This window comes from Erythrolamprus reginae, chromosome 13, assembly GCF_031021105.1.
Source record: "Erythrolamprus reginae isolate rEryReg1 chromosome 13, rEryReg1.hap1, whole genome shotgun sequence".
Lineage (NCBI taxonomy): Eukaryota > Metazoa > Chordata > Lepidosauria > Squamata > Dipsadidae > Erythrolamprus > Erythrolamprus reginae.
This window is the reverse complement of record NC_091962.1, coordinates 3309655-3337624: the sequence shown is the minus strand read 5'-3', so window position 1 is coordinate 3337624 and position 27970 is coordinate 3309655. Positions and strand designations below refer to the sequence as shown.

Genomic DNA, 27970 nt, shown 5'->3' with positions numbered 1-27970 from the left:
GGCAGGGGATGAGGAGGTCGGCTCTCCATGGCGGTCGTAAGTTGAGGACTGCCCATCCTGAGGCATCTCCCCCCCTCACAGCCCTGTTTATTTCAGCCCGCTGACGCGCGTCTCTCTCTCTGAACGTGGGAAAGCGCCGAGGCGGGGTAGGGCGGCGTCTCAGCCTCCCTCCTTGCCTGCCTGGGGCCGCGGCGGCTCCTCCTCCTCGTGGCGGGGCGAGCGAACGTGGCAGCCGGCGGAGGCGGCCCTGGCCGAGCTCCCCGCCCCTCCATTTTGCACCGGGCGTCGAGCGGGAGGCTGAGGTGAGGCCGCACGGGGGTCTTTCCTTTATTGGGGGGGGAGGAGTCTCGCTGCCGGGGGGGGGAATACACATATTATATGATGATTATGGGTGAGGGTCGTGCTTTTAACATAGGGGTGGCGGGAGGGAGGGTCATAACAGCCACTCTCCCCTCATCCCCTCATAGAGGGCTTATTTCTCTTCTTCCCCGTCTCCCGTGCCCGCGCGTGGCACCCGAGCGCGCGGCCGGGCCTAAGCGTCGCGGTGAGGGTGGGGGGTGGCTCGGTGGGGGAGGGGGGCACGCACGCGACGGAGCGAATCGCCGAGACGTGGCAATGCCGGCCGGCGCGTGCGCAAATGGTGGCAAGGCCGAACCTCGCGGCATGTCGGGAGTCGTAGTTCTCCCTCTTGGGTGGCCTTGTCTTTTTTTTTCTGTGGCTTCTCTTCGTTGTTTCCTTTCCTTCTCTCTTTTTCCTCTTTGGCGTTTTCATCTTCCTCTTCCCCCTTCTTTCCAACCGATTCTCTTCATTTCTCCCACGTTTTCTTTCTTTCTTTCTTCCCTCAGGTTTTTCTCCCTCCCATTTTGGCCTAATTCCTTCCTTCCTTCCCCCCTTTCCCGGGGTTTTCTCCCTCCTATTTTAGCCTAATTCTTCCTTTCTTTCCCCCCCGTCTCTCTCACACACACAAAATCAAGTTCACTATTTGTGAAATAATTTCACTATTTGACAGAAGTGCAAGAGTTATTTTTGACACCCAGAGAGTGGGAGGGGGTGTTTTATTTGTCCCACCATCAGGTCTAGTAGTTAAAACAACATCAGGGTAAAACCTGGAAGCCTGAATTTTGGTCCTGCTTTAGACTGCAAGCCGCAAGCCAAAAAGGTGACTTTGGGTCAGTCTCTCTGGTGTCACTCCACCGGGTTGTTGTTGTTGTAGAGAAAATAGGAAAAGGAAAATCTATTAGGTATATTTGCCACCTTGAACTATTGATAAAAGTAATAAAGATGGATTAAAAATTAATCAACAAGTCCCACTATCAATAGTACTTATATACCCCCTTTACAGCGTTTTCCATCCCTCTCTAAGTGGTTTACAGAGTCAGACTCTTGCCCCCAACAGTCTGGGTCCTCATTTTACCGACCTTGAAAGGACGGAAGGCTGAGTCAACCTTGATTCTCTTAACAACGGCAGCAAGAAAGGTTGTTAAGACGGGGGACAACTCATGTATCAAAAGAAGAGAATATAGAATAGGAATAAGATAGAAGAATAGAATAGAATAGAATTCTTTATTGACCAAGTTTGATTGGACACACAAGGAATTTGTCTTTGGTGCATGAGTTCTCCGTGTACATAAAAAGACAAGATACGTCTGTCATAAAACTGCCCGGCTTAGCAATGGAAATTTTGGCCTCAATTGTGGTCGTAAGTCAAGGACTGTTAGTGACTGCATTCCAGAGGTCTTTCTCAGCTTGGCTGATCTTCACCTTGGTTAATTCTGGGGGTGGCTTTCCTTGGGTGCCCATATTTTATTTTAATTTGCACATACATGTCTTGCGCAAACCCAGAACATTATTCCTCAGCTCTTCATGTTGTGTAAATACAACCTCCCTCCTATTATTCCCTTTTTTCCCTTGTTTGCCTTGCCTATCTCTCTCTTTGAATGGTGCCGTGGCCTAGAGGTGGAGTTCCCGCCTCCAAATCAGGAGGTTCTGAGTTCGATCCCCGGGTAGAGGCTGATATTTCTCTTCCTGGGCACATTGAGAATAGATCTGCAGGGGGGGGGGGGGATTCCGCATTGGTGACAGGGAATGGCATCCAACCAGGAAAGACTCAGCTCCAGACTTCACCCTGCTGGGGATTATGGGTTCGTTAAAAAGAGGATGATTGTTATCCCTCTCTTTCTTTCTCTTTTCCTCTCCGCCAGGATAAATTTTGAAGCACAATGGAAGGTATCGTCCTGTGAACAGGAAAACCAGCAGGGCAGGTGAGTGATCCTTCCAATAATCCTTGCTTCTCACCTAGTCATTCTGTGACCAGTTGAAGTTATGAACCCACCTGAAAAAGGGGACTTACGGTCAGATCCAGAATTCGGAAACGAATTAGGGTCTCCTGCCCAAGCAGGGGGTTGGACTGGATGGCCTCCAAGGTGCCTTTCAACTCTGTTATTCTGTTAATTCCAGCTGTGATTCCCCCTGCACCTCACAGGCATGTGACTGATTTTGGACACTCAGCCATTTGCAGTGTCACAATGACCACAAACCACCAGCACTTCCAATTCCCCCTGGAGATTCATACTGCCCCCACCCACCTCGCCTTCCGAAAGAGTTTAAAAACTCATATTTGCCGCCAAGCCTGGGGTTCCTCAGATCTTCCCCCATGACCAATGAATGTTTTGAGGATGATTGTTGAATGAATGGTATTGATAGTTTTTTAACTATAATTTTAAAGATTGTTTTTAATGTACAGTGTTCCCTCGATTTTCACGGGGGATGCGTTCTGAGACTGCCCGCGAAAGTTGAATTTCCGTGAAGTAGAGATGCGGAAGTAAATACACTATTTTTGGCTATGAACAGTATCACAAGCCTTCCCTTAACACTTTAAACCCCTAAATTGCAATTTCCCATTCCCTTAGCAACCATTTAGATTATTACTCACCATGTTTCTTTATTAAAGTTTGTTAAAAAAAAATATTTATTAAAAGTGGATGAAAGTTTGGTGATGACATATGACCTCATCGGGCAGGAAAAACCGTGGTATAGGGAAAAAACCGCAAAGTATTTTTTAATTAATATTTTTGAAAAACCGTGGTATAGACTTTTCGCGAAGTTTGAACCCGTGAAAATCGAGGGAACACTGTAGTAATAATTGGATTGTTATTACTGTTTCCTGTTTTTTTCTGTACATGCTGTGTGTGAGCCTCCCCAAGTCCTCGGAGAGGGGCGGCATACAAATCCAATTAAATCTTAAATCTTTTGCCATAACCATGCCAAGGGGAACAATGGATTCATTTAATGACTTTCAGCAGTTGTGTGACCAGCTTCCATTTTACTTCTGTTTCTGTCTTTTCTTCATCATGGGCAGTCTCTATGGAGGCTAAAACATACAATGAACGGTTGCAGGAAATGGGCTTGGCTAGTCTAGAGAAGAGAAAGACCAGCGGAGACAGAGAGGAGGAAGGGGGTCAAGCTATTCTCCAAACACTAGAAGGCCTGACAGGGAACAATGGATGGAAACTGAACAAGGAGAGATTCAACCTGGAAATAAGGAGGAATTGATTCACAGTGAGAACAATCAACCCATGGAACAGAAGTCGCCTTCCAATGTTTTAGGAGATTCCTCCCTGAATTAGAAGCAGACAGTCTTGTAAAGAATAATATATATAAAAAAGGAAAGGTGTCCAGATAAGTCATCAACTTGTGACTGAAATTTCTGCTGCTAAACAAAAACAGTTAAGTTTTTGAGTTTTGAATAAGTGAGTTTTTCCTCATTTTACGACCTTTCCTGCCCCACTTGTGAAATGAATCACCGCAGTTGTTTAAGTTAGTCCCATGGTTTGTTAAGAGAATCCAGCTTCTGACTCTTTGACAGAAGTTTGATCAAGTTGGTTTCCGGAGCACTGCAACCATCATAAATAGAAGACTGGCCAAGCATCTGAATTTTGATCTCGCGACCCTGTGGAGGCCGCAACCGTCATAACTGAAAAAAAACATCCTTTTCAGTGACCTTGTAACTTCGAACCGTCGCTAAGTGAACTGTTATAAGTCAAGAACTACCTGTATTGATTCAGTATCTTGTTTTATCGATTTATTTGGTTGCCTCTTGCTGGATTCTGTGTTTCTCCGTTTTCTGACTATGATATTCCTTCCCCCCCCCCCCAGGATTGCGTTACTGCAATTAAAACATGATGGAAGAGAGCGGGATAGAGACAACGCCCCCGACGACCCCACCACCCACCACAACCTGGGCTGCTTCTACTCCTGCATCCCAAGTTTCACGAGGTATTCCTTTCCCCGACCGTGTCTATGTTCTGCAAGCTTTCCCGATGTCCCTGCAAAACAAAAATTGCAAACTACGTGTGTGGCGTGGGGTGATTGAACAATCATGGGTAAAAACAGCCACCCTAAACAGTCTGATTAGATTAGATTATAATTCTTTATGGGACAAGTGGGATTGGACACACAAGGAATTTTGTCTTTGGTGCATATGCTCTCAAGTGTTCATGAAAAGAAAGGTACCTTTCTCGAGAAGAGAAGAGAAGAGAGAATGGAATGCAATAGAATGGAATAAATAGAGAATAGAAATAGAATAGAAATAGACTAGAATAGAATAGAGTAGAATATAGAATAGAATAGAAATAGAGAATGGAATGCAATAGAATGGAATAAATAGAGAATAGAAATAGAATAGAATAGAGAATAGAATGGAATAGAATGGAATAAATAGAGAATAGAAATAGAATAGAGAATAGAGAATGGAATGCAATAGAATGGAATAAATAGAGAATAGAAATAGAATAGAAATAGGCTAGAGTAGAATAGAATAGAAAATAGAGAATAGAATGGAATGAATAGAGAATAGAAATAGAATAGAATAGAACAGAGAATGGAGAATAGAATGCAAGAGAATGGAATAAATAGATAATTGAAATGGAATAAAATAGAATAGAGGACAAAATAAATAGAGAATAGAAATAGACTAGAGTAGAATAGAATAGAACAGAGAATAGAGAATGGAATGCAATAGAATGGAATAAATAGAGAATAGAAATAGACTAGAGTAGAATAGAATAGAATAGAGAATGGAATGCAATAGAATGGAATAAATAGAGAATAGAAATAGAATTGAAATAGACTAGAATAGAATAGAGAATGGAATAAATAGAGAATAGAAATAGACTAGAGTAGAATAGAATAGAGAATGGAATGCAATAGAATGGAATAAATAGAGAATAGAAATAGAATTGAAATAGACTAGAATAGAATAGAGAATGGAATAAATAGAGAATAGAAATAGACTAGAGTAGAATAGAATAGAGAATAGAGAATGGAATGCAATAGAATGGAATACATAGAGAATAGAAATAGAATTGAAATAGAATAGAATAGAGAATGGAATGCAATAGAATGGAATAAATAGAGAATAGAAATAGAATAGAGAATGGAATGCATTCTCTATTCTCTCTTTTTTCTTTCCCCCGATACTTAAGCTTCTATTTCTTTTTCCTTAATCGTTACTTTTCTTTTAATTATCTATTTTGAACTTTTCCATTTTTCCATCCGACAATAACATCTATCCCAGCATTTATAATAAAGAACTAATACATTCTTTATTTTTGAGTTCATATGTTAATTTATCCATTCAGCGCAGGCTGTTATTTTTTCAATTACCTCTGCTTCTTTCGGTAGATTATCATTTTTCCATGCTTGTGCAAAGTGTATGTGTATGTGTAATATGAAGTATATCAAGATCAAGACTTTTTTCTAGCTTCTCTATTCCCAATAGAAAAAGTTCCGGGGGGGTGGGGTGGGGGTGTTCTATTTTTTAATCTAGCATCTCTCCTATCCACACATTAATTCTTTCCCGGTATGGTTTAGTTTTTCACAGTCCCACCAAATATGATAAAATAATATACAGTCTTTATTGATTATTTATGTTCAAGACAACAACAAAAACAAACACAAATACAGACCATAAAAAAACATGCATGTAGAAAAAATAAAATACATACATATCTCAATCTTATCATGTGTAAAAATTAAAAGAAAAAAAAGGGTCAACTGTCCTATTGACTATCATTTTTTAACAGCCTATATATAGCGTCATATTTTCTTTCTATGCTCTTTTTTCCTTATTATGCTATTTTTGTTAGTTAACTGATTGCTTTTTTCCTTTTGCGTTAATAGAAGGAATGAATTTAACAAAAAAAAAAATATTTGCAGACTGATTGTAAGATTACATGTCTATATTTCCATTCATAATTTCTTCCGAATCGTGGGGGGATAGATGAATCTATTTTATATTTTTAAATAACCTTGCATTTCACATGTCTACGCTCCTGGGGCCAATTTTAATTTTCATTTCTCCGGCTTTTTTCTCCCTCCCCCTCTCCCCTGATGGTAGCTCCTCTTCCAAAGGACCCCACAACATCCTCATTTCCTTCTCCCGCCTTCTCTCCCACTTCACCCCCGTTAGTCTCCTCCCTTCCTTCTGCACCTCCGGCCCCTTTTTTGCCTCCTGCAGCCGTTTGCACAAGCCCCCCTCCGGGGACCGCCAGCCTGCCTTCCGTCGCTGCTCCGATGACCTCCACTTTTGGTAACCCCGTGACTCAGTTTCCTGCCGTTCCGCCCAGCTGTGCTCCCGGGCCTCCGGGGTTTTCCATGCCTCCCCCTGGGCCTCCGATCTCGGGCTTTTCCATGACGTCCAGCTACGACATCACTAAAGGCCACGCGGGACGAGCACCCCAGACGCCTCTGATGCCCTCCTACACGGCCCTGCCCGTCCCAGGTACGCTTCCAAAGACGACGGCGGAGTGTCTTCTTTGACCTTATCGCTTCTACAGCAACACAAATGCCTGGCTTAAAGCGTAGAATGTCAACGTCCCAAAGGTGCTTTTTTTTCAAGAGGCAACTGGACTTCCTTGTTTTTTTGTCTGAAAATATTTTGCTTCTGAAATTTCTTCAGTTCTGATGAGATGGTGGGGAAAAGAAGGATTGATACCCCTTCAAGGCAACCGGTCATCTGCATCCTTTGAGAGCAGCGGTTCTCAACCTGTGGGTCGCGACCCCTTTGAGGGGGTCGAATGACCCTTTCACAGGGGTTGCCTAAGACCATTGGAAAATAGAATAGAATAGAATTATTTATTGGCCAAGTGTGATGGGGACACACAAGGAATTTGCCTTTGGTGCAGATGCTCTCAGCGTACATAAAAGAAAAAGATACAGTGTTCCCTCGATTTTCGCGGGTTTGAACTTCGCGAAAAGTCTTTACCACGGTTTTTCAAAAATATTAATTAAGAAATACTTTGCGGTTTTTTCCCCTATACCACGTTTTTTCCAGCCCAATGACGTCATATGTCATCGCCAAACTTTCATCTGCCTTTAATAAATATTTTTTAAAATAAACTTTAATAAATAAACATGGTGAGTAATCATCTAAATGGTTGCTAAGGGAATGGGAAATTGCAATTCAGGGGTTTAAAGTGTTAAGGGAAGGCTTGTGATACCGTTCATAGCCAAAAATAGTGTATTTACTTCCGCATCTCTACTTGGTGGAAATTCAACTTTCGCGGGCGGTCTCGTAACGCATCCCCCGCGAAAATCGAGGAAACACTGTATATGTATTTGTCAAGAATCATGAGGTAAAAAACACTTAAGGATTGTCATAGGGGTCAAATAAGCACGAATCCCAGAGGCCAATTAGGTCCCCCAGAGTTGGCCTTCTCCGGGTCCCGTCAACTAAACAATGCCGTCTGGCGGGACCTAGCGGTAGAGCCTTCTCTGTGGCAGCCCCAGTCCTCTGGAATCAACTCTCCCTGGAGATTCGAATTGCCCCCACCCTCCTTGCCTTCCACAAGATGTTAAAGACCCATTTATGCCACCAGGCACGGGGAGACTAATTTATTTATTTATTTATTTATTTATTGGATTTGTATGCCGCCCATCTCCGGAGACTCGGGGCGGCTAACAGCAACAATAAAGCAGTGTACAATAGTAGTCTGATGTTAGAAACAATTAACCCATTAATATAAAAAACCAAACATACATACATACATACCATGCATAGAATTGTAAAGGCCTAGGGGGAAGAGGATCTCAATTCCCCCATGCCTGACGGCAGAGGTGAGTTTTAAGCAGCTTACGAAAGGCAAGGAGGGTGGGGGCAATTCTAATCTTTGGGGGGAGTTGGTTCCAGAGGGCCGGGGCCGCCACAGAGAAGGCTCTTCCCCTGGGTCCCGCCAAGCGACATTCCTCTCCCCCCTCCCCATCTTTCTGACTCTAGCATTTGAGAATGGTGTAATTGTGGAGAATTGAATGTTTTTTTTTAAAATAATAATGGGTTTTTAAATTAGTTTTAATATTGGATATGTATCATATTTGTATGCCGCCCCGAGTCTACGGAGAGGGGCGGCATACAAATCTAATTAATAAATAAATAAATATTACATTATTATTATTAAATTATTATAATCAATATTGCTATTCCCTCGTCCCAAAGGAACGACAAGGGAAAGGTTTTAAAAGGAAAAAAAACCCCAGAAAGTCCATTTGCCTCCTGAAAAACAACTTTTGGGACAACCTGGAAGGCTGAGCATCTCTATAAATATTGGTTGTCACAGCTGCCGCTCTTACACGCCTGTATTCTGATTTTCAGGTCCTTTGGCAAGCCCTGTATCGCAGCCGGCCCCTATGTCTGCCTCCACCTTACCGAGCGGCTCTTCCATCACTTTTCCAGAGGATCATGGAAACCACCAAAACATTGGGGTGCACAACGAAGCATCTACGGGAGGACTGTGGGGCTTTATAAAAGTAAGCGGTACTTTGCTAGCGACCTTGGAATGCAGGGGTCCCCAGCCTTTGCAGGTTGGCGGCCTATCTCAGGAGGTGGGAGGTGGGTGGGTATCGGGCTGTGGGAGGGGAAGGACGATGCATCAGCTCAACTTGTGCTAGAAAATTTATTTATTCATTCATTCATTCATTCATTCATTTATTAGATTTGTATGCCGCCCCTCTCGGTAGACTCGGGGCGGCTAACAACAGTAAAAAGACAATATGAACAAATCTAATATTAAAAGTAATGTAAAAAACCCCAATTTTAAGAAACCAATCATACATACAGACATACCATTCATAAATTGTATAGGCCTAGGGGGAAGGAATATCTCAATTCCCCCATGCCTGACGACAGAGGTGGGTTTTAAGGAGCTTACGAAAGGCAAGGAGGGTGGGGGCAACTCTGATATCTGGGGGGAGTTGGTTCCAGAGGGTCGGGGCCGCCACAGAGAAGGCTCTTCCCCTGGGTCCCGCCAAATGACATTGTTTAGTCGACGGGACCCGGAGAAGTTTAGTTTAGTTTACTTTAGTTTAATCAGATTTGTATGCCGCCCCTCTCCGCAGACTCGGGGCGGCTCACAGCAATAACAATACAATGTAAAACAAATCTAATATTTAAGTTAATTTAAAAAACACCACAAATTAAAAGCAATCATACATACTAGCGTACCATGCATAAATTTTATAAGCCTAGGGGGAGGGAACATGTCAATTCCCCCATGCCTGACGACAGAGGTGGGTTTTAAGGAGCTTACGAAAGGCAAGGAGGGTGGGGGCAACTCTGATATCTGGGGGGAGTTGGTTCCAGAGGGTCGGGGCCGCCACAGAGAAGGCTCTTCCCCTGGGTCCTGCCAAGCGACATTGTTTAGTCGACGGGACCCGGAGAAGGCCAACTCTGTGGGACCTAACTGGTCGCTGGGATTTGTGCGGCAGAAGACGGTCCCGGAGATATTCTGGTCCGATGCCATGAAGGGTCATAACCAACACTTTGAATTGTGACCGGAAACCGATCGGCAACCAATGCAGACTGCGGAGTGTTGGTGTAACATGGGCATACCTGGGGAAGCCCATGACTGCTCTCGCAGCTGCATTCTGCACGATCAGAAGTTTTCGAACACTCTTCAAAGGTAGCCCCATATAGAGAGCGTTACAGTAGTCGAGCCTCGAGGTGATGAGGGCATGAGTGACTGTGAGCAGTGAGTCCCTGTCCAAATAGGGCCGCAACTGGTGCACCAGGCGGACCTGGGCAAACGCCCCCCTCGCCACAGCTGAAAGATATTTCTCTAATGTGAGCTGTGAATTGAGGAGGACGCCCAAGTTGCGGACCCTCTCTGAGGGGGTTAATGATTCCCCCCCCAGGGTAATGGACGGACAGATGGGGTTGTCCTCGGGAGATGGAGAATAGAATGTGTAGATTAGAAGAAAGAAATAGGAATACACTGTATTTATTTATTTGTTTGTTTGTTTCTTTATTTATTTATTTAGATTTGTATACCGCCCCTCTCCGTAGACTCGGGGCGGCTAACAACAATAGTGAAACAACATATAACAAATCTAATATTTAAAATAGTTTAAAAGACCCTAATTTAAAAACCAAACATACACACAAACATACCATGCATAAATTGTATAGGCCTAGGGGGAAGAGAATGTCTCAGTTCCCCCCGTGCCTGACGGCAGAGGTGGGTTTTAAGGAGCTTACGAAAGGCAAGGAGGGTGGGGGCAATTCTGATATAAAATAAAATAGAATGGAATAGAACAGAATAGAATAATGAAATAGGAATAGAATAGGAACAGAATATGTAGAATATATACCGCTCAAAAAAATAAAGGGAACACTCAAATAATACATCCTAGATCTGGATGAATGAAATATTCTCATTGAATATTTCATTTGCACAACTATTCCATTTGCACAACAGCAGGTGACCCTGACTGTCAATCAGTGTTGCTTCCTAAGTGGACAGTTTGATTTCACAGAAGTTTGATTTACTTGGAGTTGTATTGTGTTTTTTAAGTGTTCCCTTTATTTTTTTGAGCAGTGTAGAATAGACTAAAACATAATAGAATAGAATTAGAAAAGAATTAGAACAGAACAAAATATGCAGAATAGAGAATAGAATGGAATGGAATAGAATAGAGAAATGGGGGAAAGAATAGAATTAGAACTGAACTGAACAGAATATGTAGAATAGAGCAGTGTTTTTCAACCAGTGTGCCGTGGCACCCTAGTGTGCCGCGAGACATGGTCAGGTGTGCCGCGAAGCTCAGAGAGAAAGAAAGCAAGAGAGAGAGAAAGCAAGAGAGAGAGAGAAAGAAAGCAAGAGAGGGAAAGAGCGAGTGAGAGAGAAAGAGAACAAGAGAGAGAAAGCAAGCAAACGAGAGAGAAAGAGAACAAGAGAAAGAGAGAGAGAGAAAGAGAGAGAAAGAAAGCAAGAGAGGGAGGGAAGGAGAGAGAGAGAGAAAGACATAGAGGGAGAGAGAGAGAGAGAGAAAGAGAGCAAAAAAGAGTGGAAGGAACAGAAAGAAAGAGGGATGGAGAGAGAGAAAGAAAGAGGAAGGAAGGGAGAGAAAGAGGGAGGGAGAAAGAAATAGAGTGAAGGGGAGGAAGAGAGAGAGAGAATTTTTTTGTCCAAACTTTTTTTAGCTCCCCCCCCCCCTCAATGTGCCCCAGGGTTTCGTAAATGTAGAAAATGTGCCACGGCTCAAAAAAGGTTGAAAATCACTGGAATAGAGAATAGACTAGAACAGAATAGAATAGAATTAGAACAGAATTAGAACAGAACAGAATATGTAGAATAGAGAATAGACTAGAACAGAATAGAATAGAATTAGAACAGAATTAGAACAGAACAGAATATGTAGAATAGAGAATAGAATAGAACAGAATAGAATAGAATTAGAACAGAATTAGAACAGAACAGAATATGTAGAATAGAGAATAGAATAGAACAGAATAGAATAGAATTAGAACAGAATTAGAACAGAACAGAATATGTAGAATAGAGAATAGACTAGAACAGAATAGAATAGAATTAGAACAGAATTAGAACAGAACAGAATATGTAGAATAGAGAATAGAATAGAACAGAATAGAATAGAATTAGAACAGAATTAGAACAGAACAGAATATGTAGAATAGAGAATAGACTAGAACAGAATAGAATAGAATTAGAACAGAACAGAATATGTAGAATAGAGAATAGAATAGAACAGAATAGAATAGAATAGGAATTAATAGAATTAGAACAGAACAGAATAGATGGAATAGAGCTTAGAATAGAATAAGAAGAACAGAATAGGTAGAATAGGGAATGGAATGGAATAGAATAGAATTTTATTGGCCAAGTGTGATTGGACACACAACAAATATGTCTTTGATGCATATGCTCTCAGTGTGGGTGTGTAAGCATCCCTGTGACTGAACAGAATCAGGACCTCCGACAATCATTCTACGGGTACTCCTTGACTTATGACCACGCGAGCCCAAAATTTCTGTTGCTAAGTGAGGTTGTTAAGTGAATTTTGCTCCATTGTATGACTTTTCTTGCTGCGTTTCTTAATTGAATCACGGCGGTTCTTAAATCAGTTAAGGCAGTTAAGTGACCCTGGCTTCCCCTTTGACTTTGCTTGTCTGAAGGTCGCAAAATGGGATCACGCGACCTTTAGGACACAACCACCGTAAAGGAGTTTTTATGCATATGCTCTGGGAATGTGTTGAAGTTCAAAAATTTTGGAAGGAAGTACAGAATGAAATAAATCATATGCTAAACATAAAAGAAGTAGCAATACTAGTTAAATATGGGGAATTATGAGAATTTAAAGAAATCAAAACAATAGCTTTGGAAAGCGCTCAAGCAGTAGTGGTATTAAGTTGGAAAGATAGCAATAAATGGACAATCCAGAATTGGTACTGGTGCATGGTGGACCACATCCACTTCGAAATTATGGAAATAAGATTAAATAACTTTGATGAAAATAAATTGGAGAAGCTGATGGCACGATGGAATAAGGTGAAAAATTATATCTTAAGTAGAATTTATGACGACAATGTGAAAAATAGATTCCAATCACTTTTTGTATGTTAAGAAATGTAAACCGGAGCTAAGGAAGAAATGGAAACTTATTGTAAATAATATAACCCCCTAAATGGTGGTGGGGTTTTATTGGTGTTGGGCACGTTTTTTTAAAGTATTTTTTTGTTTGTTGCTTGGATTTTGATCATGTGATCACAAGGGAATGCTGCAACAGTCATAAATCTGAAAAATGAAATCTGAAAAAAATAGAAATGTGGACTTTTACTACTAGCATTCACCAGGTAGCTTGTCCAACCCATTGGCAGGGTTCAAAATAGCATCCAAAGTTAGAGACAAGGTGGCGCAGTGGAAGTTCCAATTTATTAACAGAGCCATGTTGGCACACCTGGGAGAAACCTGAATCTAAAGCTACGAGGGTTTCTCTACCCAGTTTAAAGTTCATTCCCTTGTTCCCACACCCACAAGTTCATCACGTTGACCAGTCATCTTTCGCCAATGTGTCCGCTGCTCCCGTCAGCTTCCGGGCAGGTGCTGAACAAAGGATGACCTTGACAATCTAGAAGGAATTTGTTATGGCTACATCTCTACATCCCTCCGCCCAAATTCCCACAGCAAAAATACATTCTAAAGCATGAAGTGTGGCAGGTCAATGTTTCCAACTAAACCATGGCATTGGCCTAACACCCATATCAGTAGTCCTCGACTTACAAGAGTTCATTTAGCGGCTGTGCAAAGTAACAACGGCACTGAGAAAAAAGCGACTTGCGACCATTTTTCACAGCTGCAACATTTGTAGGATCCCGTGGTCACATGATCAAAATCCAGACAATATGGCCACTGGTTCATATTTACGTCCGTTGCTGTGTCCGGGGTCCACGTGGTTCCCCTTTTGCGACCTTCTAAAAAAACAAAGACATAGAAACATAGAAGACTGACGGCAGAAAAAGACCTCACGATCCATCTAGTCTGCCCTTATACTATTTCTTGTATTTTTATCTTAGGATGGATATATGTTTATCCCAGGCATGTTTAAATTCAGTTACTGTGGATTTACCAACCACGTCTTCTGGAAGTTTGTTCCAAGCATCTACTACTCTTTCAGTAAAATAATATTTTCTCATGTTGCTTTTGATCTTTCCCCCAACTAACCTCAGATTGTGTCCCCTTATTGTGTTCACTTTCCTATTAAAAACACTTCTCTCCTGGACCTTATTTAACCCTTTGACATATTTAAATGTTTAAAATGGTGGTGAAAGGCCAGATTGACTTAACAACCAGGTTACTAACTTATCCACTGCAGTGATTCACTTAACAACCGTGGCAAAAAAATATTGTAAAGTGGGGCAAAACTCAGTTAACCAATGTCTCGTTTAACAACATAAATGTTAGGCTTCATTGTGGTCGTAAGTTATAGGCTTCCTCTACTGGGGGCTGAATTCTTGGAATTGCATGGTGCTTAAATTGGAGGGATTGAGAAACACTGACCTAAACAATATAATAATGATGATGATGATGATAACAGAGTTGGAAGGGACCTTGGAGGTCTTCTAGTCCAACCCCCTGCTTAGGTAGGAAACCCTCATATATTCTGCTGCTTGTGATTCATGTAATACTCAATATCCCATTTATTCCCCACAATAACCATCTAGAATGCTAGCAAACAAGAAGTCAGACCGTGTTTGGGGGGGTCATGTTAGCCTGGCGAGCAAGCCAAGTTTAGTGACTTCCACATTTTGTTCCTCCAGGGCGTGGCTGGCAATCCTGTGGTCAAGTCGGTGCTGGATAAAACCAAACACTCGGTGGAGACCATGATCACAACCCTGGACCCTGGCATGGCCCCGTATATGAGTAAGGGAAGCTGCAACATTTTTTTGTGTCATCCCGAATTAGGACTTTTATCCGCTCTTAACTGTCAGTCCTGCCTCAATCTAGTCCCTTAGGAAAGAAAGACCCTCGACTACATTTTTTTTTTTTTTTCATTTTTAGAACATTGCAATATTTAAAACAGACCTGTACCCGTTTTTCTTACATTATATCTACTTAATAATAGACATTACATTAGATTTACCTAGTTCTGATTTTTTCATCGGTCATTTCACATTGTTTCTCAGTCCTCTCTTTTATTCCTAATCCAGTTGTACCTCCTCTTCCATGTTTCATAGTATTCTGAATTATTTAATCCTTTAAGGTCCATAATCAGCCTGTTTATCTCCATAGATTTTGTCTATAAGTACATTTTCTGGTGGGATTGAGTTGTTTTTCCAATATCGCGCATATGCTATTCTCACAGACATTATAATCTGTATGATTAGATATTGTGGGTTTTTTGGATACTGTTTCTTCATTATTCCGAGTAAAAAGAATTCAGGAGTAAATTCCATTATGTCTTGCAACCAGTTATATACTGCGTTCCAGTAGCCCTTCACTTTTATTTATTTATTATTTATTTATTAGATTTGTATGCCACCCCTCTCCGTAGACTCGGGGCGGCTCGCAGCAACAATAAAGACAATGTAAAACAAATCTAATAATTTAAAAAACACTAAAAACCCCATTATTAAGAGCAAACATACACACAAACATACCATGTATAAACTGTATAGACCCGGGGGAGATGTCTCAATTCCCCCATGCCTGACAGCAGAGGTGGGTTTTAAGAAGTTTACAAAAGGCAAGGAGGGTGGGGGCAGTTCTAATCTCCGGGGGGAGCTGGTTCCAGAGGGTCGGGGCCGCCACAGAGAAGGCTCTTCCCCTGGGTCCCGCCGAACGACACCGTTTAGTCGACGGGACCCGGAGAAGGCCAACCCTGTGGGACCTAACCAGTCGTGGGATTAGTGCGGCAGAAGGCGGTCCCGGAGATATTCTGGCCCGATGCCATGAAGGGCTTTATAGGTCATAACCAACACTTTGAATTGTGACCGGAAACTGATCGGCAACCAATGCAGACTGCGGAGTGTTGGTGTAACATGGGCATACCTGGGAAAGCCCATGATTGCTCTCGCAGCTGCATTCTGCACGATCTGAAGTTTCCGAACACTTTTCAAAGGTAGCCCCATGTAGAGAGCATTACAGTAGTTGAACCTCGAGGTGATGAGGGCATGTTGTGAGCCGCCCCGAGTCTGCGGCATACAAGTCTAATAAATAATAATAATGAGTGACTGTGAGCAGTGAGTCCCAGTCCAGATAGGGCCGCAACTGGTGCACCAGGCGAACCTGGGCAAACGCCCCTCTTGCCATAGCTGAAAGATGGTTTTCTAATGTGAGCTGTGGATCGAGGAGGACGCCCAAGTTGCGGACCCTCTCTGAGGGGTTCAATAATTCCCCCTCCCCCCAGGGTAAACTTTAATAAAGAAACATGGTGAGTAATAATCTAAATAGTTGCTAAGGGAATGGGAAATTGCAATTTAGGGGTTTAAAGTGTTAAGGGATGGCATGTGATACTGGTCATAGCCAAAAATAGTGTATTTACTTCCACATCTCTACGGAAATTCAACTTTCGCGGGCGGTCTCGGAACGCATCCCCCGTGAAAATCGAGGGAACACTGTATTGGCAATTTAAAGATTTCTGGACTTCAACTCCCAGAATTTTCCAGCCAGCAAACCTGGTAGTTTTAAGACTTCTGGACTTCAACTCCCAGAATTGTCCAGCCAGCAACGCTGGCTGAGGAATTCTGGGAGTTACAGTCTACAGATCTTAAAACAGCCAAGGTAGGAGACCCTTGCTCTAAGGTCTTCTTCAGCAGCACATTTCAGAAGTATCCATGCTTAGCACTCACTCTGGCCTAACACTCTCAGCCATCCATTATTTCTGGGAAAACCATAGCATTGACTCTATGGTCCTTTCTTGGCAAGGTTTACAAGTGTCCTTTGTGATAAAAGATACCGTTGTGGTATGGCCAGGCTTGTTTCAGCCTCGTCCTTGGCACAAAGGTAACTTTGAGTGTTTTTGGCTTTCTAGAATCCGGAGGAGAACTGGACATCGTGGTCACCTCCCTGAAGGAGGTCAAGGTCGCTGCAGTGAGACAAGCTTTCCAGGATGTGTTTGGTATGGCTACCGTGACGGGGGAGGACGGCCACTCCAACATAGCCCCCCAGCCTGTTGGCTACGCAGCTGGTTTGAAAGTGAGTGATGGTGAAGTGAAGTGTGGAATTTCCAAAGATTTGCAGAATAGAGTATAGAGTAGAATAGAGTAAAATACAAATGAAATTAGAATAGAATAGAATGTAAATTAGAATAGAATAGAACACAACAGAATAGAATAGAAATTAGAATGGAACGGAATAGAATAGAAATTAGAATAGAATAGAAATTAGAATGGAATGGAATAGGAATATTGGCGATACGATTGGACATACAAGGAATTTGACTTCAGGGCATAAGCTCTCAGTGTACATAAAAGATATAAGTGATAAATCATAATCATAGTCATAAAATACATTCATCATAAATCATAAGAATCTTTCTATTCTTTCTATCCATTCTATTCTTTCCTTTCTTGGAACAAACTTCCAGCAGACGTGGTTGGTAAATCCACAGTCACTGAATTTAAACATGCCTGGGATAAACCTAGATCCATCCTAAGATAAAAATACAGGAAATAGTATAAGGGCAGACTAGATGGACCAGGAGTCAGTCTTCTATGTTTCTATGTTTCTTTTTATCATTCTTTTTCTCATTCTATTCTTTTTTAAATTCTTTCTGCATTCATTCTATTCTAGTTTATTCCTGTTTATTTTATTGTCTATTCTATTCTGCATTTTAGTCTATTCTTATTTAGTTCTATTGTTTTTTTCATTCTTTCTATTCTATTCTGTATTCTATTCCCATTTTCTATTCTATCCACTACTCTATTTTGGGCCTTGTTTTAGTTTAGGGGACATAGTTGGCCTGAAGTGGCAAACTCTGGATTGATTCCTGCTTTGGGTACATTCCTTGACTTTTAGGGGGCCCAAGAGAGGCTGGACAGTTTACGCAGGACCGGAGTCATCCACCAGAAGCAACCAGCCGTGTCCGTGGAGAGCTTTATTGCAGAATTGCTCCCTGACAAGTAAGATTAACTAGCACTTCAAAGTCAGCTGGGAATTATTTTGAGTTAGATAAAGAATTGCCATCTTCCTCTCCCTGTCCCTCCCCTCCCCGCTTATACAGGTAGTCCTCAACTTACGACCACAATAGAGTCCCACATTTTGGTTGCTAAGTGAGACATTGGTTGAGTTTCACAATCGTTCTTGCCACAGTTGTTAAAGTGAATCGCTTAGCAACTCAGTTAACTTAGTCACACGGTTGTTAAATGAATCTGGCTTTCCCCCACTGACTTTGCTTGTCAGAAAAGGGGATCCCACGGCCTTGAACATTGCAATTATCATCATAAATATGAACCAGTTGCCCATTTTTCCACCCTGTGAAACCTCCCTTTCAGAGGCATTTTTCCAGCCTGCGAAACCTCCATTTCAGAGGCATTTTTCCGGCCTGTGAAGCCTTTGTTTCAGAAGCTTTTTTCCAGCCTGTGAGTCCTCCATTTTAGAGGCATTTTTCCAGCCTGTGAATTTTAAAGGCATTTTTCCAGCCCATGAATCCCCCATTTCAGAGGCTTTTTCCCAGCCTGCGAAACCTCCGTTTCAGAGGCTTTTTTCCAGCCTGCGAAACCTCCATTTCAGAGGCTTTTTTCCAGCCTGTGAAACCTCCATTTCAGAGGCTTTTTCCCAGCCTGCGAAACCTCCGTTTCAGAGGCTTTTTTCCAGCCTGCGAAACCTCCATTTCAGAGGCTTTTTCCCAGCCTGCGAAACCTCCGTTTCAGAGGCTTTTTTCCAGCCTGCGAAACCTCCATTTCAGAGGCTTTTTTCCAGCCTGCGAAACCTCCGTTTCAGAGGCTTTTTTCCAGCCTGCGAAACCTCCGTTTCAGAGGCTTTTTCCCAGCCTGCGAAACCTCCATTTCAGAGGCTTTTTTCCAGCCTGCGAAACCTCCGTTTGAGAGGTTGGCTGGGGCTACATTCAGTGCATAAGATGCCCCCCAAATTTTCACCCTCTTTTAGGGGGCAAAAGGGTGCGTCTTATACTCCAAAAAATACAGTAAGTTAGTCACACGGTGCTTAAGTGAATCCGACCCCCTTTGTTGTCTTTGCTTGTTGGAATTGAAAGGTCGCAAAAGGGGATCACATGACCCCGGAACATTGCGACCATCATAAATACGAGCCAGTTGCCAAGCGTTCAGCTTTTGATCACATGACCATTGGGGGGGGGGAGTTGCAACCGTCGTGTGAAAAAGCCCCCGCCTTTTTTTCAATGCTGTGGTAACTTCGTAGTCACTAAATGGATTGTTGTAAATCAAGGACTACCTGTATTAAGAGGCAGAATCCCGAACTGGGGGACACTGGGAAGGGCTGGTCTAATTAGCCTCTGGGTAGACATCAGTATAATGGAATAAAACCTCAAATCTTCCTCCCCCCCAAAAAAATCTTTATAGATGGTTTGATATTGGTTGCCTCATCCTGGAGGATCCAGTCCATGGGATTCACTTGGAAAGCTTTACTCAGGCCACACCGATACCTGTGGAATACATACAACAGGTGAGTCTTTTATGTCTCCTAAAGTGAGATCATCCCCAAGGTAGGGATGACAATTTCAACCCCTTTTTTTTACTTTTTTTGCAAAATCAATTTTGCCACCAGGGTCCAACTGTTCTGTCTAAGCAAGAGAATCCCAGACAATACGTCCACACACACACACACGCATACACATACAAATAGACGGAAAGGTATAAGATGGCAATATATTGGTCAAAAATGTGCATAGCATAAAATGGTTAAAGGTAAAAATAAAGTGGGCAGGGATCCATGGCTAATGATCTTTTCAGGACGGAATCCAAGAACTCATTAAAAATCTCTTTGAAGGGTCTGTTAATCATTCAAACTCCCAGCATCTTGGCAGAAGTCCTGGAGGAGCAATTTGTGGATATTTAAAGCTGTCTTGAAGCAAAGGTGATCTGTAAATCATGGAGACCACATCCTGCCATTGTTTGAACATTGTCCTTTGCACTGATTCATCGTGACACTTCCCCTTATATAGCCACAAGGCGTGGCCAAGTGTTCTATAGATCTATTCACATCCAATCCTTTTTCTCCTAAAAATTATCCTGTCTGCTCATAGTTCTGCACACCCTTGCTTCTATAAGGGGCTCTTCGTCATCTCCTGAGTTACTCAATAACACCTCTAGAAGTGCCACAGGCTCTGGTTGGTTCTCAGCCTCTAACTCCACATCTCCGGAAGTTGTGGGAGCTTCATTCAACACTGGAAGCTTTCAAAAAGAGACTGGACTGGCATTGGTCAGAAATGTTCTAGGGTCTCTTCTTTGGTGGGGTTGTACTTGATGACCTACAAGGTCCCTTCCAACCCTGTTAATCTGTAATTATGTGATTTTGCTCTTCTGGTTTGTATTTTTTCTTTAGTGAGCAAAATGTCAAAGCAGGCCGTAAAAGTGGTCTCTGTAGGCAGGTCTGCTCACATTGTCAAGCCTGGTTTAGTCTTTGGTGTACATCCATCACCTATGATTTAATATCATGTGAGGCCCAGCCAGTTGTGGCTTGTTCGACAAAGAACAACCTTGCATCAGAATGACACGGTTGGAACTCTCTGCTGAATGAAGCGATCCTATACCATTCCGGACAAATGGGTGTCCAATCTCTTCTTTAAAAATGCCCAGTGATGAAGCACTCACAGATTCTGGTGGCAAGCTGTTCCACTGGTTAATTGTCCTCCTTAGTTAAAATTCCTCCGTTGTTCTAGGTTGCTTCTCTCCTTGATTAATTTCCATCCATTGTTTTTTATTATTATTATTATTATTATTATTATTATTATTATTATTATTATTACTTATTGGATTTGTATGCTGCACCTCTCCATAGACTCGGGGCGGCTAACAACAGTGGTAAAAACAACATGCGACAATCCAATACTAAAACAGCTAAAAACCCTTATTTTAAAACCAATCATACATACAAACATACCGTACATAAATTGTAGAAGCCTAGGGGGAAAGAATATCTAAGTTCTTATCCTGCCTTCTGGGGCTTTGGAAAATAAATGGACCCCTTTTTCTTTGCGGCAACCCTTCAAATATTGGAAGACTGCTATCATGTTACCCCTAAATCCTTCTCTTCCCTAAATCTAAATATACAGTACGCAGTTTCCACATTTTAGCCTCCAGCCCCTTTAATCTTTTTTGGTCTTCTCTGCACTCTTTCTAGAGTTTCAATATGTGTTTAATATTATGGCCACCGAAACTGGACTCAATAGTCCAAGTCTGGCCTCACTGGTCTAGTATAAAGTGGCACAATCACTTCACATAATCTTAATTCTGTCCCTCTAGTAATACAATCTAAGATTGCATTGGATTTCTTTGGCGGTGGCTGCTCACGGCTGGCTTAGGAGTCTTTGTGACTTTGGCCACACCAGAAACCACTGAGCACATAGCCACACACACACACACTTTTTGTTATCACACTTCCCAGTTGGACAATTCCACAGCTCCCTGGTGCTTTCAGTTGCTAACCCTGATGTAACTTAAAACACAGTTCGTGCAGCATTACTCCAAATTGGTTGGTTGGTAATTTCAGGCTGTGTTCTATAAACCAGATTCTGTCTGCACCTAAGTTTCAAAAAAAGTAATCCTCAACTTGCCACGGTTCATTTAGTGACCTTTCTAAGTTACAACAGGGAACATTGTTGAGTTATGACCATTTTTCATACTTAAGAACCGTCACAGCATCCCCATAATCAAAATTCGGAAGCTTGGCAAATGATCCACATTTATTGTCTGTCTCAAATCTTGATTGTAACTGCAATCTCGTTGTTCTGTCGGGCTCTCTGATAGACTCCTCCCAAAAATTCACAGGTACAAATTTCAGACACACACACATTTGAAAATTCAAAACAATGTTCTTTATAATGAAAATTCACTTAACCTAAGTCCTCTTTTGGTATAGCCAAGAGCACTGGTCTCCAAACAAACTGGTAATTTGTACAAGTCCCTTATCAGTTCTGTGATACTTAGCTTGCAGCTGTGAGGCAATTCACAGTCCTTCTTCATTCACAAAGTGACACACACTTTGCTCTGGTTTAGTTTCAAAGCGGGGGAAAATCAGCACACAAAAAGTCAAAGTCAGTAAAGCAGTCACGAAACACAACGATCAGATAATCCTCCACAATGGCCAAACCCACAGGCTGCTATTTATAGCAGCCTCACTAATGACCACAGCCCCACCCAACCACAGGTGGCCTCATTTTCTTTGATAATAATCTCTCAGTTGTTGCTGCCTATGCATCGCTCTCTGCATGCGTGGCTGTATCATTAACTCTTGTTCTGAATCCAAGGAGGAGCTAGATAATTGATCTCCTTCTGAGCTGTCTGCCACACTCTCCTCCTCCCTGTCACTCATGTCTTCTTGGTCAGAGGAGCCTTCATCAGCAGATTCCACGGGGGGGGGGGGGCAAAACAGGCCTGCAGCATGTGGATGTCTCCCCCACATCCACAGTCCTTGGGGCAAGAGCTGGGCCAGAGCTAACCACAACATCCGTAAACCAATCCATTTGTATTCCCTGCTTCTCCAAAGTTTGTGCAGATTTTAATTCACCCTTCTTTGTTAAAATATCCTTGTACCTTGGAATATAATCCCAATTTTTTTTTAAAAAAAAATATAATTTTTTATTGATTTTTAAAAAAATTTAACAAAAAAACAAAACAGAAAACATAAGTGTACCATCACCATACAGAAAAAAAACCCTTCACCAGGGAGGAATCAATTTTATATCCTTCATATGCTTTGTCTCTGGGTTACATTGTTCATTCTTTATAGAGTGATTGAATTTTATTTCTTACATTTGCATCGCTTACTGATGTTGTTAATATATAATTTTTAACCTTCTCCCACCGCCTCATTGTTGCTGCTAATTTCCCTTCATTATAATTATGTAGTCTAATTTCCATAATCTCATAGTGAATATGATCCACCATATATTTGCACCAATTTTTTATCGTCCATTTATTGTCATTTTTCCACCCAAGCACTATAGTTGCTTGGGCACTTTCTATCGCTGCAATTTTGATTTCTTCATATTCTTTTACCTCACTATTTTTTATCAATAATGCTGCTTCCTTAGTTATTTTCCAATTACCATTCGTAATTTTGTTCACTTCCACTTGTATTTGTTTCCAAAATTTTTGAACTTTATTACATTCCCAAAACATATGCATAAATACTCCTTTTTCCTTGCACCCATGCCAACAATTTCCTTTCTTCGTTATTTGAAAACGTGCTAATTGTACTGGTGTATAATACCATTTATGTAATATTTTTCTTCTCATCTCTCTTATTCTTGTATTTTTAATATAATCCCAATTAACTCGGCTTGGGTGTGATAAAGCTTCGATAATAGATGTCCAGTGTGCTACACTCAAGTAATGTTTAGTTTTTATTTTTTCCCATACTAAATATAAGTGAATTTCTAACTGTGTCTCTCTGGAAGTAGCTACCGTATTTTTCGGAGTATATGAGGCACCTTAGTTTTTGGGGAGGAAAATAGGGGAAAGAATCTACTTACCAGGTATTAAGGCTAACCTCCTTAATCTGGTCAGCTTCAGCACATTATTTAGGTTAGGGCTTTAAAAAAACTTTATTCAGAGAGCGTTGTGGTTGGCTCTGGCCCAGCTCCTGCCCCAAGGAATGTGGAGGTGGATGCAGGGGAAACATCAACATGTCATAGGCCTGTTTTATTGCCGACAGAGTCAGGTAGTGCAGTTTCCTCGGATTAAGAAGAAGGTGGGAGTGGCTTGGAAGAGTGGGGCTTGGCACACAGCCCAGGAAGCCAATCTCCATTATCTTCGGTCGATTCGGATGCAGAAGTCTTGGACCCACGCAGGCACAGAGTTATGCATAGAACAGACCAATTGAGGACATATTACAGGAGATAAGAGAGGCCACTTGTGTTTGGGTGGGGCTCTAGTAATTAGAGCTGCTGATACAAATAGCATCGTGTGGGTTTGGCCGTTGTGGAAGATTATCTGATCGCAGTTCTTCAGGACCGTGCCTTGCTGTTTTCCGGACTTTGTTTGTTGATTTTTCACGCCTTTGAAACCAAAGCAGAGCAAAGTGTGTGTGTCTCACTTTGTTAGAAGAAGGCTGTTCTGTCTGGGTTCCCCCAGACCTCAACACCAACTGGAAAAAACAGCCAGACACTCTGGTAAAAGCAAAAGTACTTTATAGCTGGAAAAAATAAACACAGAGGAAAACCTGTTCTTCCCAACAGACAGGCTATAATACTTTACAGCAGAGTCCTGATGTCCAGACAATACAGCAAGCTTCTTGCTGGCACACCCAAGGCACAGCTTCTTGGCACACCCAAGGCACAGCTTCTTGCTGGCACACCCACCCCAAGGTTTCAGTAGTCAAAGGCACAAACCAGGATTCCAAGACGCCAAAGTTCACAGCCAGGTCCCAAGACTCTCAAAGATAAAACTCCACAAGCCAGGAAGGGTGGGTCTGCCTTTTAGCCTTTCCAAAGAGCACCACACCCAAACCCAGCTGTTGCCTCTTTAATGCTGAAAGTACTTAGCCAATTGGTCCCTTCTCTGTGTAGCTCTTCTCTGTCGCAGATCAATTATGGCTTGTGCATTTTCCTCTAAGGAATCCAGGCTGCTTGCTGGGGAGAGCTCCCTCTGGGGGGACCCTGGCTGTTCTCCCTCTTCTTCAGCCTGGGATTCCTCCTCCTCATCTGCCTGCACCTCCTGTTCCTCATCATCTCCCTCTGAGCTGGAAACCGACAGAAGATCAGCCGTTCCCTGAAGGGCCTCAGACAGAACCACAACAAAGGCGGGCTGTGACGTTTCTTCACAGCTGCTAGCTAAGTACTTAAGGACTGATTAAGGGAATTGTACAGCCTACAAGGTTGTTTTGGGACGAGTGCTCTTTGCAATACAAAAAGGGTGCTTTGTTTCTTTTGAATTTTGTGATAAAGAACGTTGTTTTGAATGTTCAAAAGTGTGTGTGTGTCTTGAAATTTGTACCCTTGAATTTTCGGGAGACTCTTACCATAGAGCCCGGCAGAACAGAGAATAACAATGAAAGGGCTTGCAAGCCAGCAAGAGCTGGGAACATTATTAGCATCTGGAAAGAAACATTTGAAGCAAGTTAGAGCAATTTAAAAAAAAAAACCTGGAAAGACTTAGGGCTTGGAAAACCTTCTTTGCAGAAAGTAACAATGAAAGAGCTTGTAAGCCGGTAAGAACTGGGAACATTGTTAGCACCTGGTTAGGGCTGGAAAGAAACATTTGGAGCAAGTAGAGAATGAAAAAAAAAAACCCTACAAAGACAGGGTTTGGAAAACATTCTTTGCAGAGAGCAACAATGAAGGAGCTTGCAAGCAGGTAAGACCTGAGAATATCGTTAGTACCTGGGTTAGGGCTGGAAAGAAATTTATTCGGAGCAATTTAGAGCAGTGAAAAAAACCCTGCAAAGACTTAGGGCTTGGAAAACATTCTTTGCAGAAGAAACAATGAAAGAGCCTGCAAATTAAGAGCAACTAGTTAGGGCTGGGGGAGAAAAAGCTACATTCAGAGTATAAGACACACCCAAATCAGCCTCTTTTAGGGAGGGAAAAGGTACGTCTCATACTCCGATAAATACAGTATGTATTTTATTTTTTTTTCCATGCCAAAGAAGTGTGTGCCATCCCGTTTGTAAATCATGTCCCTCTAAGATCTAACCGACAAGTTTGCTCTTCATTCCCGACTCACACAAACACCGTCGCAGATCAAAACGCAGAGAGAAAACACCAAGGCCCCGGCCCTCATCGCGCTTCTCTGCTCACCTGTTTTCCCTTCGTGTTCCAGGCGCAGAGTCTGACTCACGCGGACTACAACCTCCGGTGGTCGGGTTTGCTGGTGACGGTGGGTGAGGTGATCGCCAGGAACTTGCCGCACGTCAACAGCACCGACTGGCACGCATCCTTCACGGGCATGTCGCGCCAACAGATGATCTACAGCGCCGCCAAAGCCATCGCAGGGATGTACAAGCAGCGTTTACCCCAAAGGACCATTTGAAAGGAAAATCAGAAATTTCCCCTTCCACCCCAAGCCTTGGCATCCTTCAGTCTTGAAAGACCATGGTATAATTAATTGCAGAGTTTGGGAGGCGGAGAAAAAACACTGTTTACTCCCTGTTTCTCACCCCGTAATGTGCTTGGGCTGGTACTTCCAGTTTTTACAGACCATCCCTTTTGGAAAACCACCTGGTTGGAAAGGGTTGCATTAATTAAAATACATTCTGAGCGCTGCACATTTTAAAGTTAAAAACGTGAAGCCGCTAATGTATCCGGTCTGTAATTAAGACTGGAGAAGTTCCATTTGGAATCATTCAGAATCCAAAGTCTGAAAATCCCACGTCTTGGCGTTTTGATGCTTGTAAGGATGGGCGGTCGGGGTAAATATTTGGCCTGGTAAAATATCCCCTTTTTAAATTTTGTATTCTCTGTCTTCCTCCTAGGGAGTTAAGATAGAGGCAGAGGCAACCAAAATAGGATTTTTAAAACAAAAGAGCGAGATTTGTCTATCTTGCAAAAGTTAACTCGGATCCAGTGGCATTCTTGGATCTTCCAAAAATAGGGCATTACGGAATAGTTGTAATTCAGGGTTCTTTTTCTAATTTCTTTTTAAAAGGTGAGTTTTATGAGGCCCCTGTTTAAAAATCGTTCTTTCTTAACCTGAAGGCTTTGAAACTGATTGGTTCAAATCATGGAGATGAAAACACTGAAAAGCAATTGAAATATTCAGATGATCAAGATATTTGTTTCCTCCCCAACATTTCATTTTCTTCAAACAAATCTATTCAGTGGAATTGCCTTCAGATTTCAGAATCAAAGTTTGCGTAGCCCTCTTAAGATTCCTGATATTTTCCCTTCAAGAAAACTCTTTTTCCCGTTGTGTCCATATTGCATATCGAAGGATGATGGAGGGCCACCGTTAACACAAGCAAAATAAATTGCATTTTGTTGGCAGTTAAATGTAATCGCTACTTTCCAAAAAGCAAATTCTTATCCTTTTTCTGTCTCTGTTCTCTTATCTCTTATATATATTCTGTACTTGGATGCTCTCGATTCATATTTATAAACTGCGAAGAGAGAATATTTTGATAACATTTAGTACAAGCTTCTCAATTTATACTGCGTAACCTTTTTTTAGAGGCTTTCAAAATACAGTTTTATATAGAACACCTGGTTAGCCAGTTTCTTAATATTTTTCCCAAGAATGTTACTTGTGTTTTTGGTGTAAATCAGAATTAAATCAATACGGCTCCAGTAGGACTGTTGTCTTTTTAACCTTTAAAGCATTTAAGAGTCTTCAGCAGATGCTAATAAATCAAGAGTTGGAAGGGACCTTGGAGGTCTTCTAGTCCAACCCCTACTCAAGCAGGAGACCCTATACAATTTCAGACAAATAGCTGTCCAAGCTCTTCCTAAAAGCCTCCAGTTTTGAGAGCACCCACAACTTCTGGTGGCAAGCTGTTCCACTAGCTAATTGTCCTCAGGAAGTTTTATCTTAATTCCAGGTTGCTTCTCTGCACTTCTTCCAAAGTCTCAGCAACTTTTCGCGACCAAAGCTGGATGCAGTATTCCAGGTGTGGCCCTTGCTAAAGTTTTAGTGTCATTTTTATTCTATTTCTCTGTGTATACATCCAAGGATTGTACAGTGTTCTCTCGCTTTTCACGGGGGATGCGCTCCGAGGCTGCCAGCGAAAGTTGAATTTCCGCGAAGTAGAGATGCGGAAGTAAATACACTATTTTTGGCTATCAACAGTATCACAAGCCTTCCCTTAACACTTTAAACCCCTAAATTGTAATTTCCCATTCCCTTAGCAACCATTCAGATTATTACTCACCATGTTTATTTATTAAAGTTTATTTTAAAAAATATTTATTAAAGGCAGACGAAAGTTTGGCGATGACATATGACATCATCGGGTGGGAAAAACCGTGGTATGGGGAAAAAACCCGCAAAGTATTTTTTAATTAATATTTTTGAAAAACTGGTAGACTTTCTGCGGAAGTTCGAACCCGC

At 42.0% G+C, this 27970-nt stretch overlaps 1 protein-coding gene across 2 annotated transcripts; it reads left to right on the top strand.

Moving 5' to 3' along the window:
• Window positions 1-187: 187 nt before the first annotated feature.
• Window positions 188-27213, top strand: PRRC1 (proline rich coiled-coil 1). Of its 2 annotated transcripts, none has more exons than XM_070766681.1 (10): window positions 188-302; window positions 2202-2261; window positions 4156-4275; window positions 6398-6781; window positions 8648-8802; window positions 14609-14711; window positions 16822-16985; window positions 17808-17911; window positions 19328-19430; window positions 25748-27213. In XM_070766681.1, the coding sequence occupies exons 3-10, from the start codon at window positions 4179-4181 to the stop codon at window positions 25955-25957; spliced, it is 1320 nt and encodes a 439-aa protein (XP_070622782.1). In that variant the 5' UTR covers window positions 188-302; window positions 2202-2261; window positions 4156-4178; the 3' UTR covers window positions 25958-27213. The 2 variants fall into 2 exon arrangements, with proteins under 2 accessions (XP_070622782.1, XP_070622783.1); XM_070766682.1 differs by lacking the exon at window positions 188-302 and adding an exon at window positions 709-1159.
• Window positions 27214-27970: the final 757 nt, after the last annotated feature.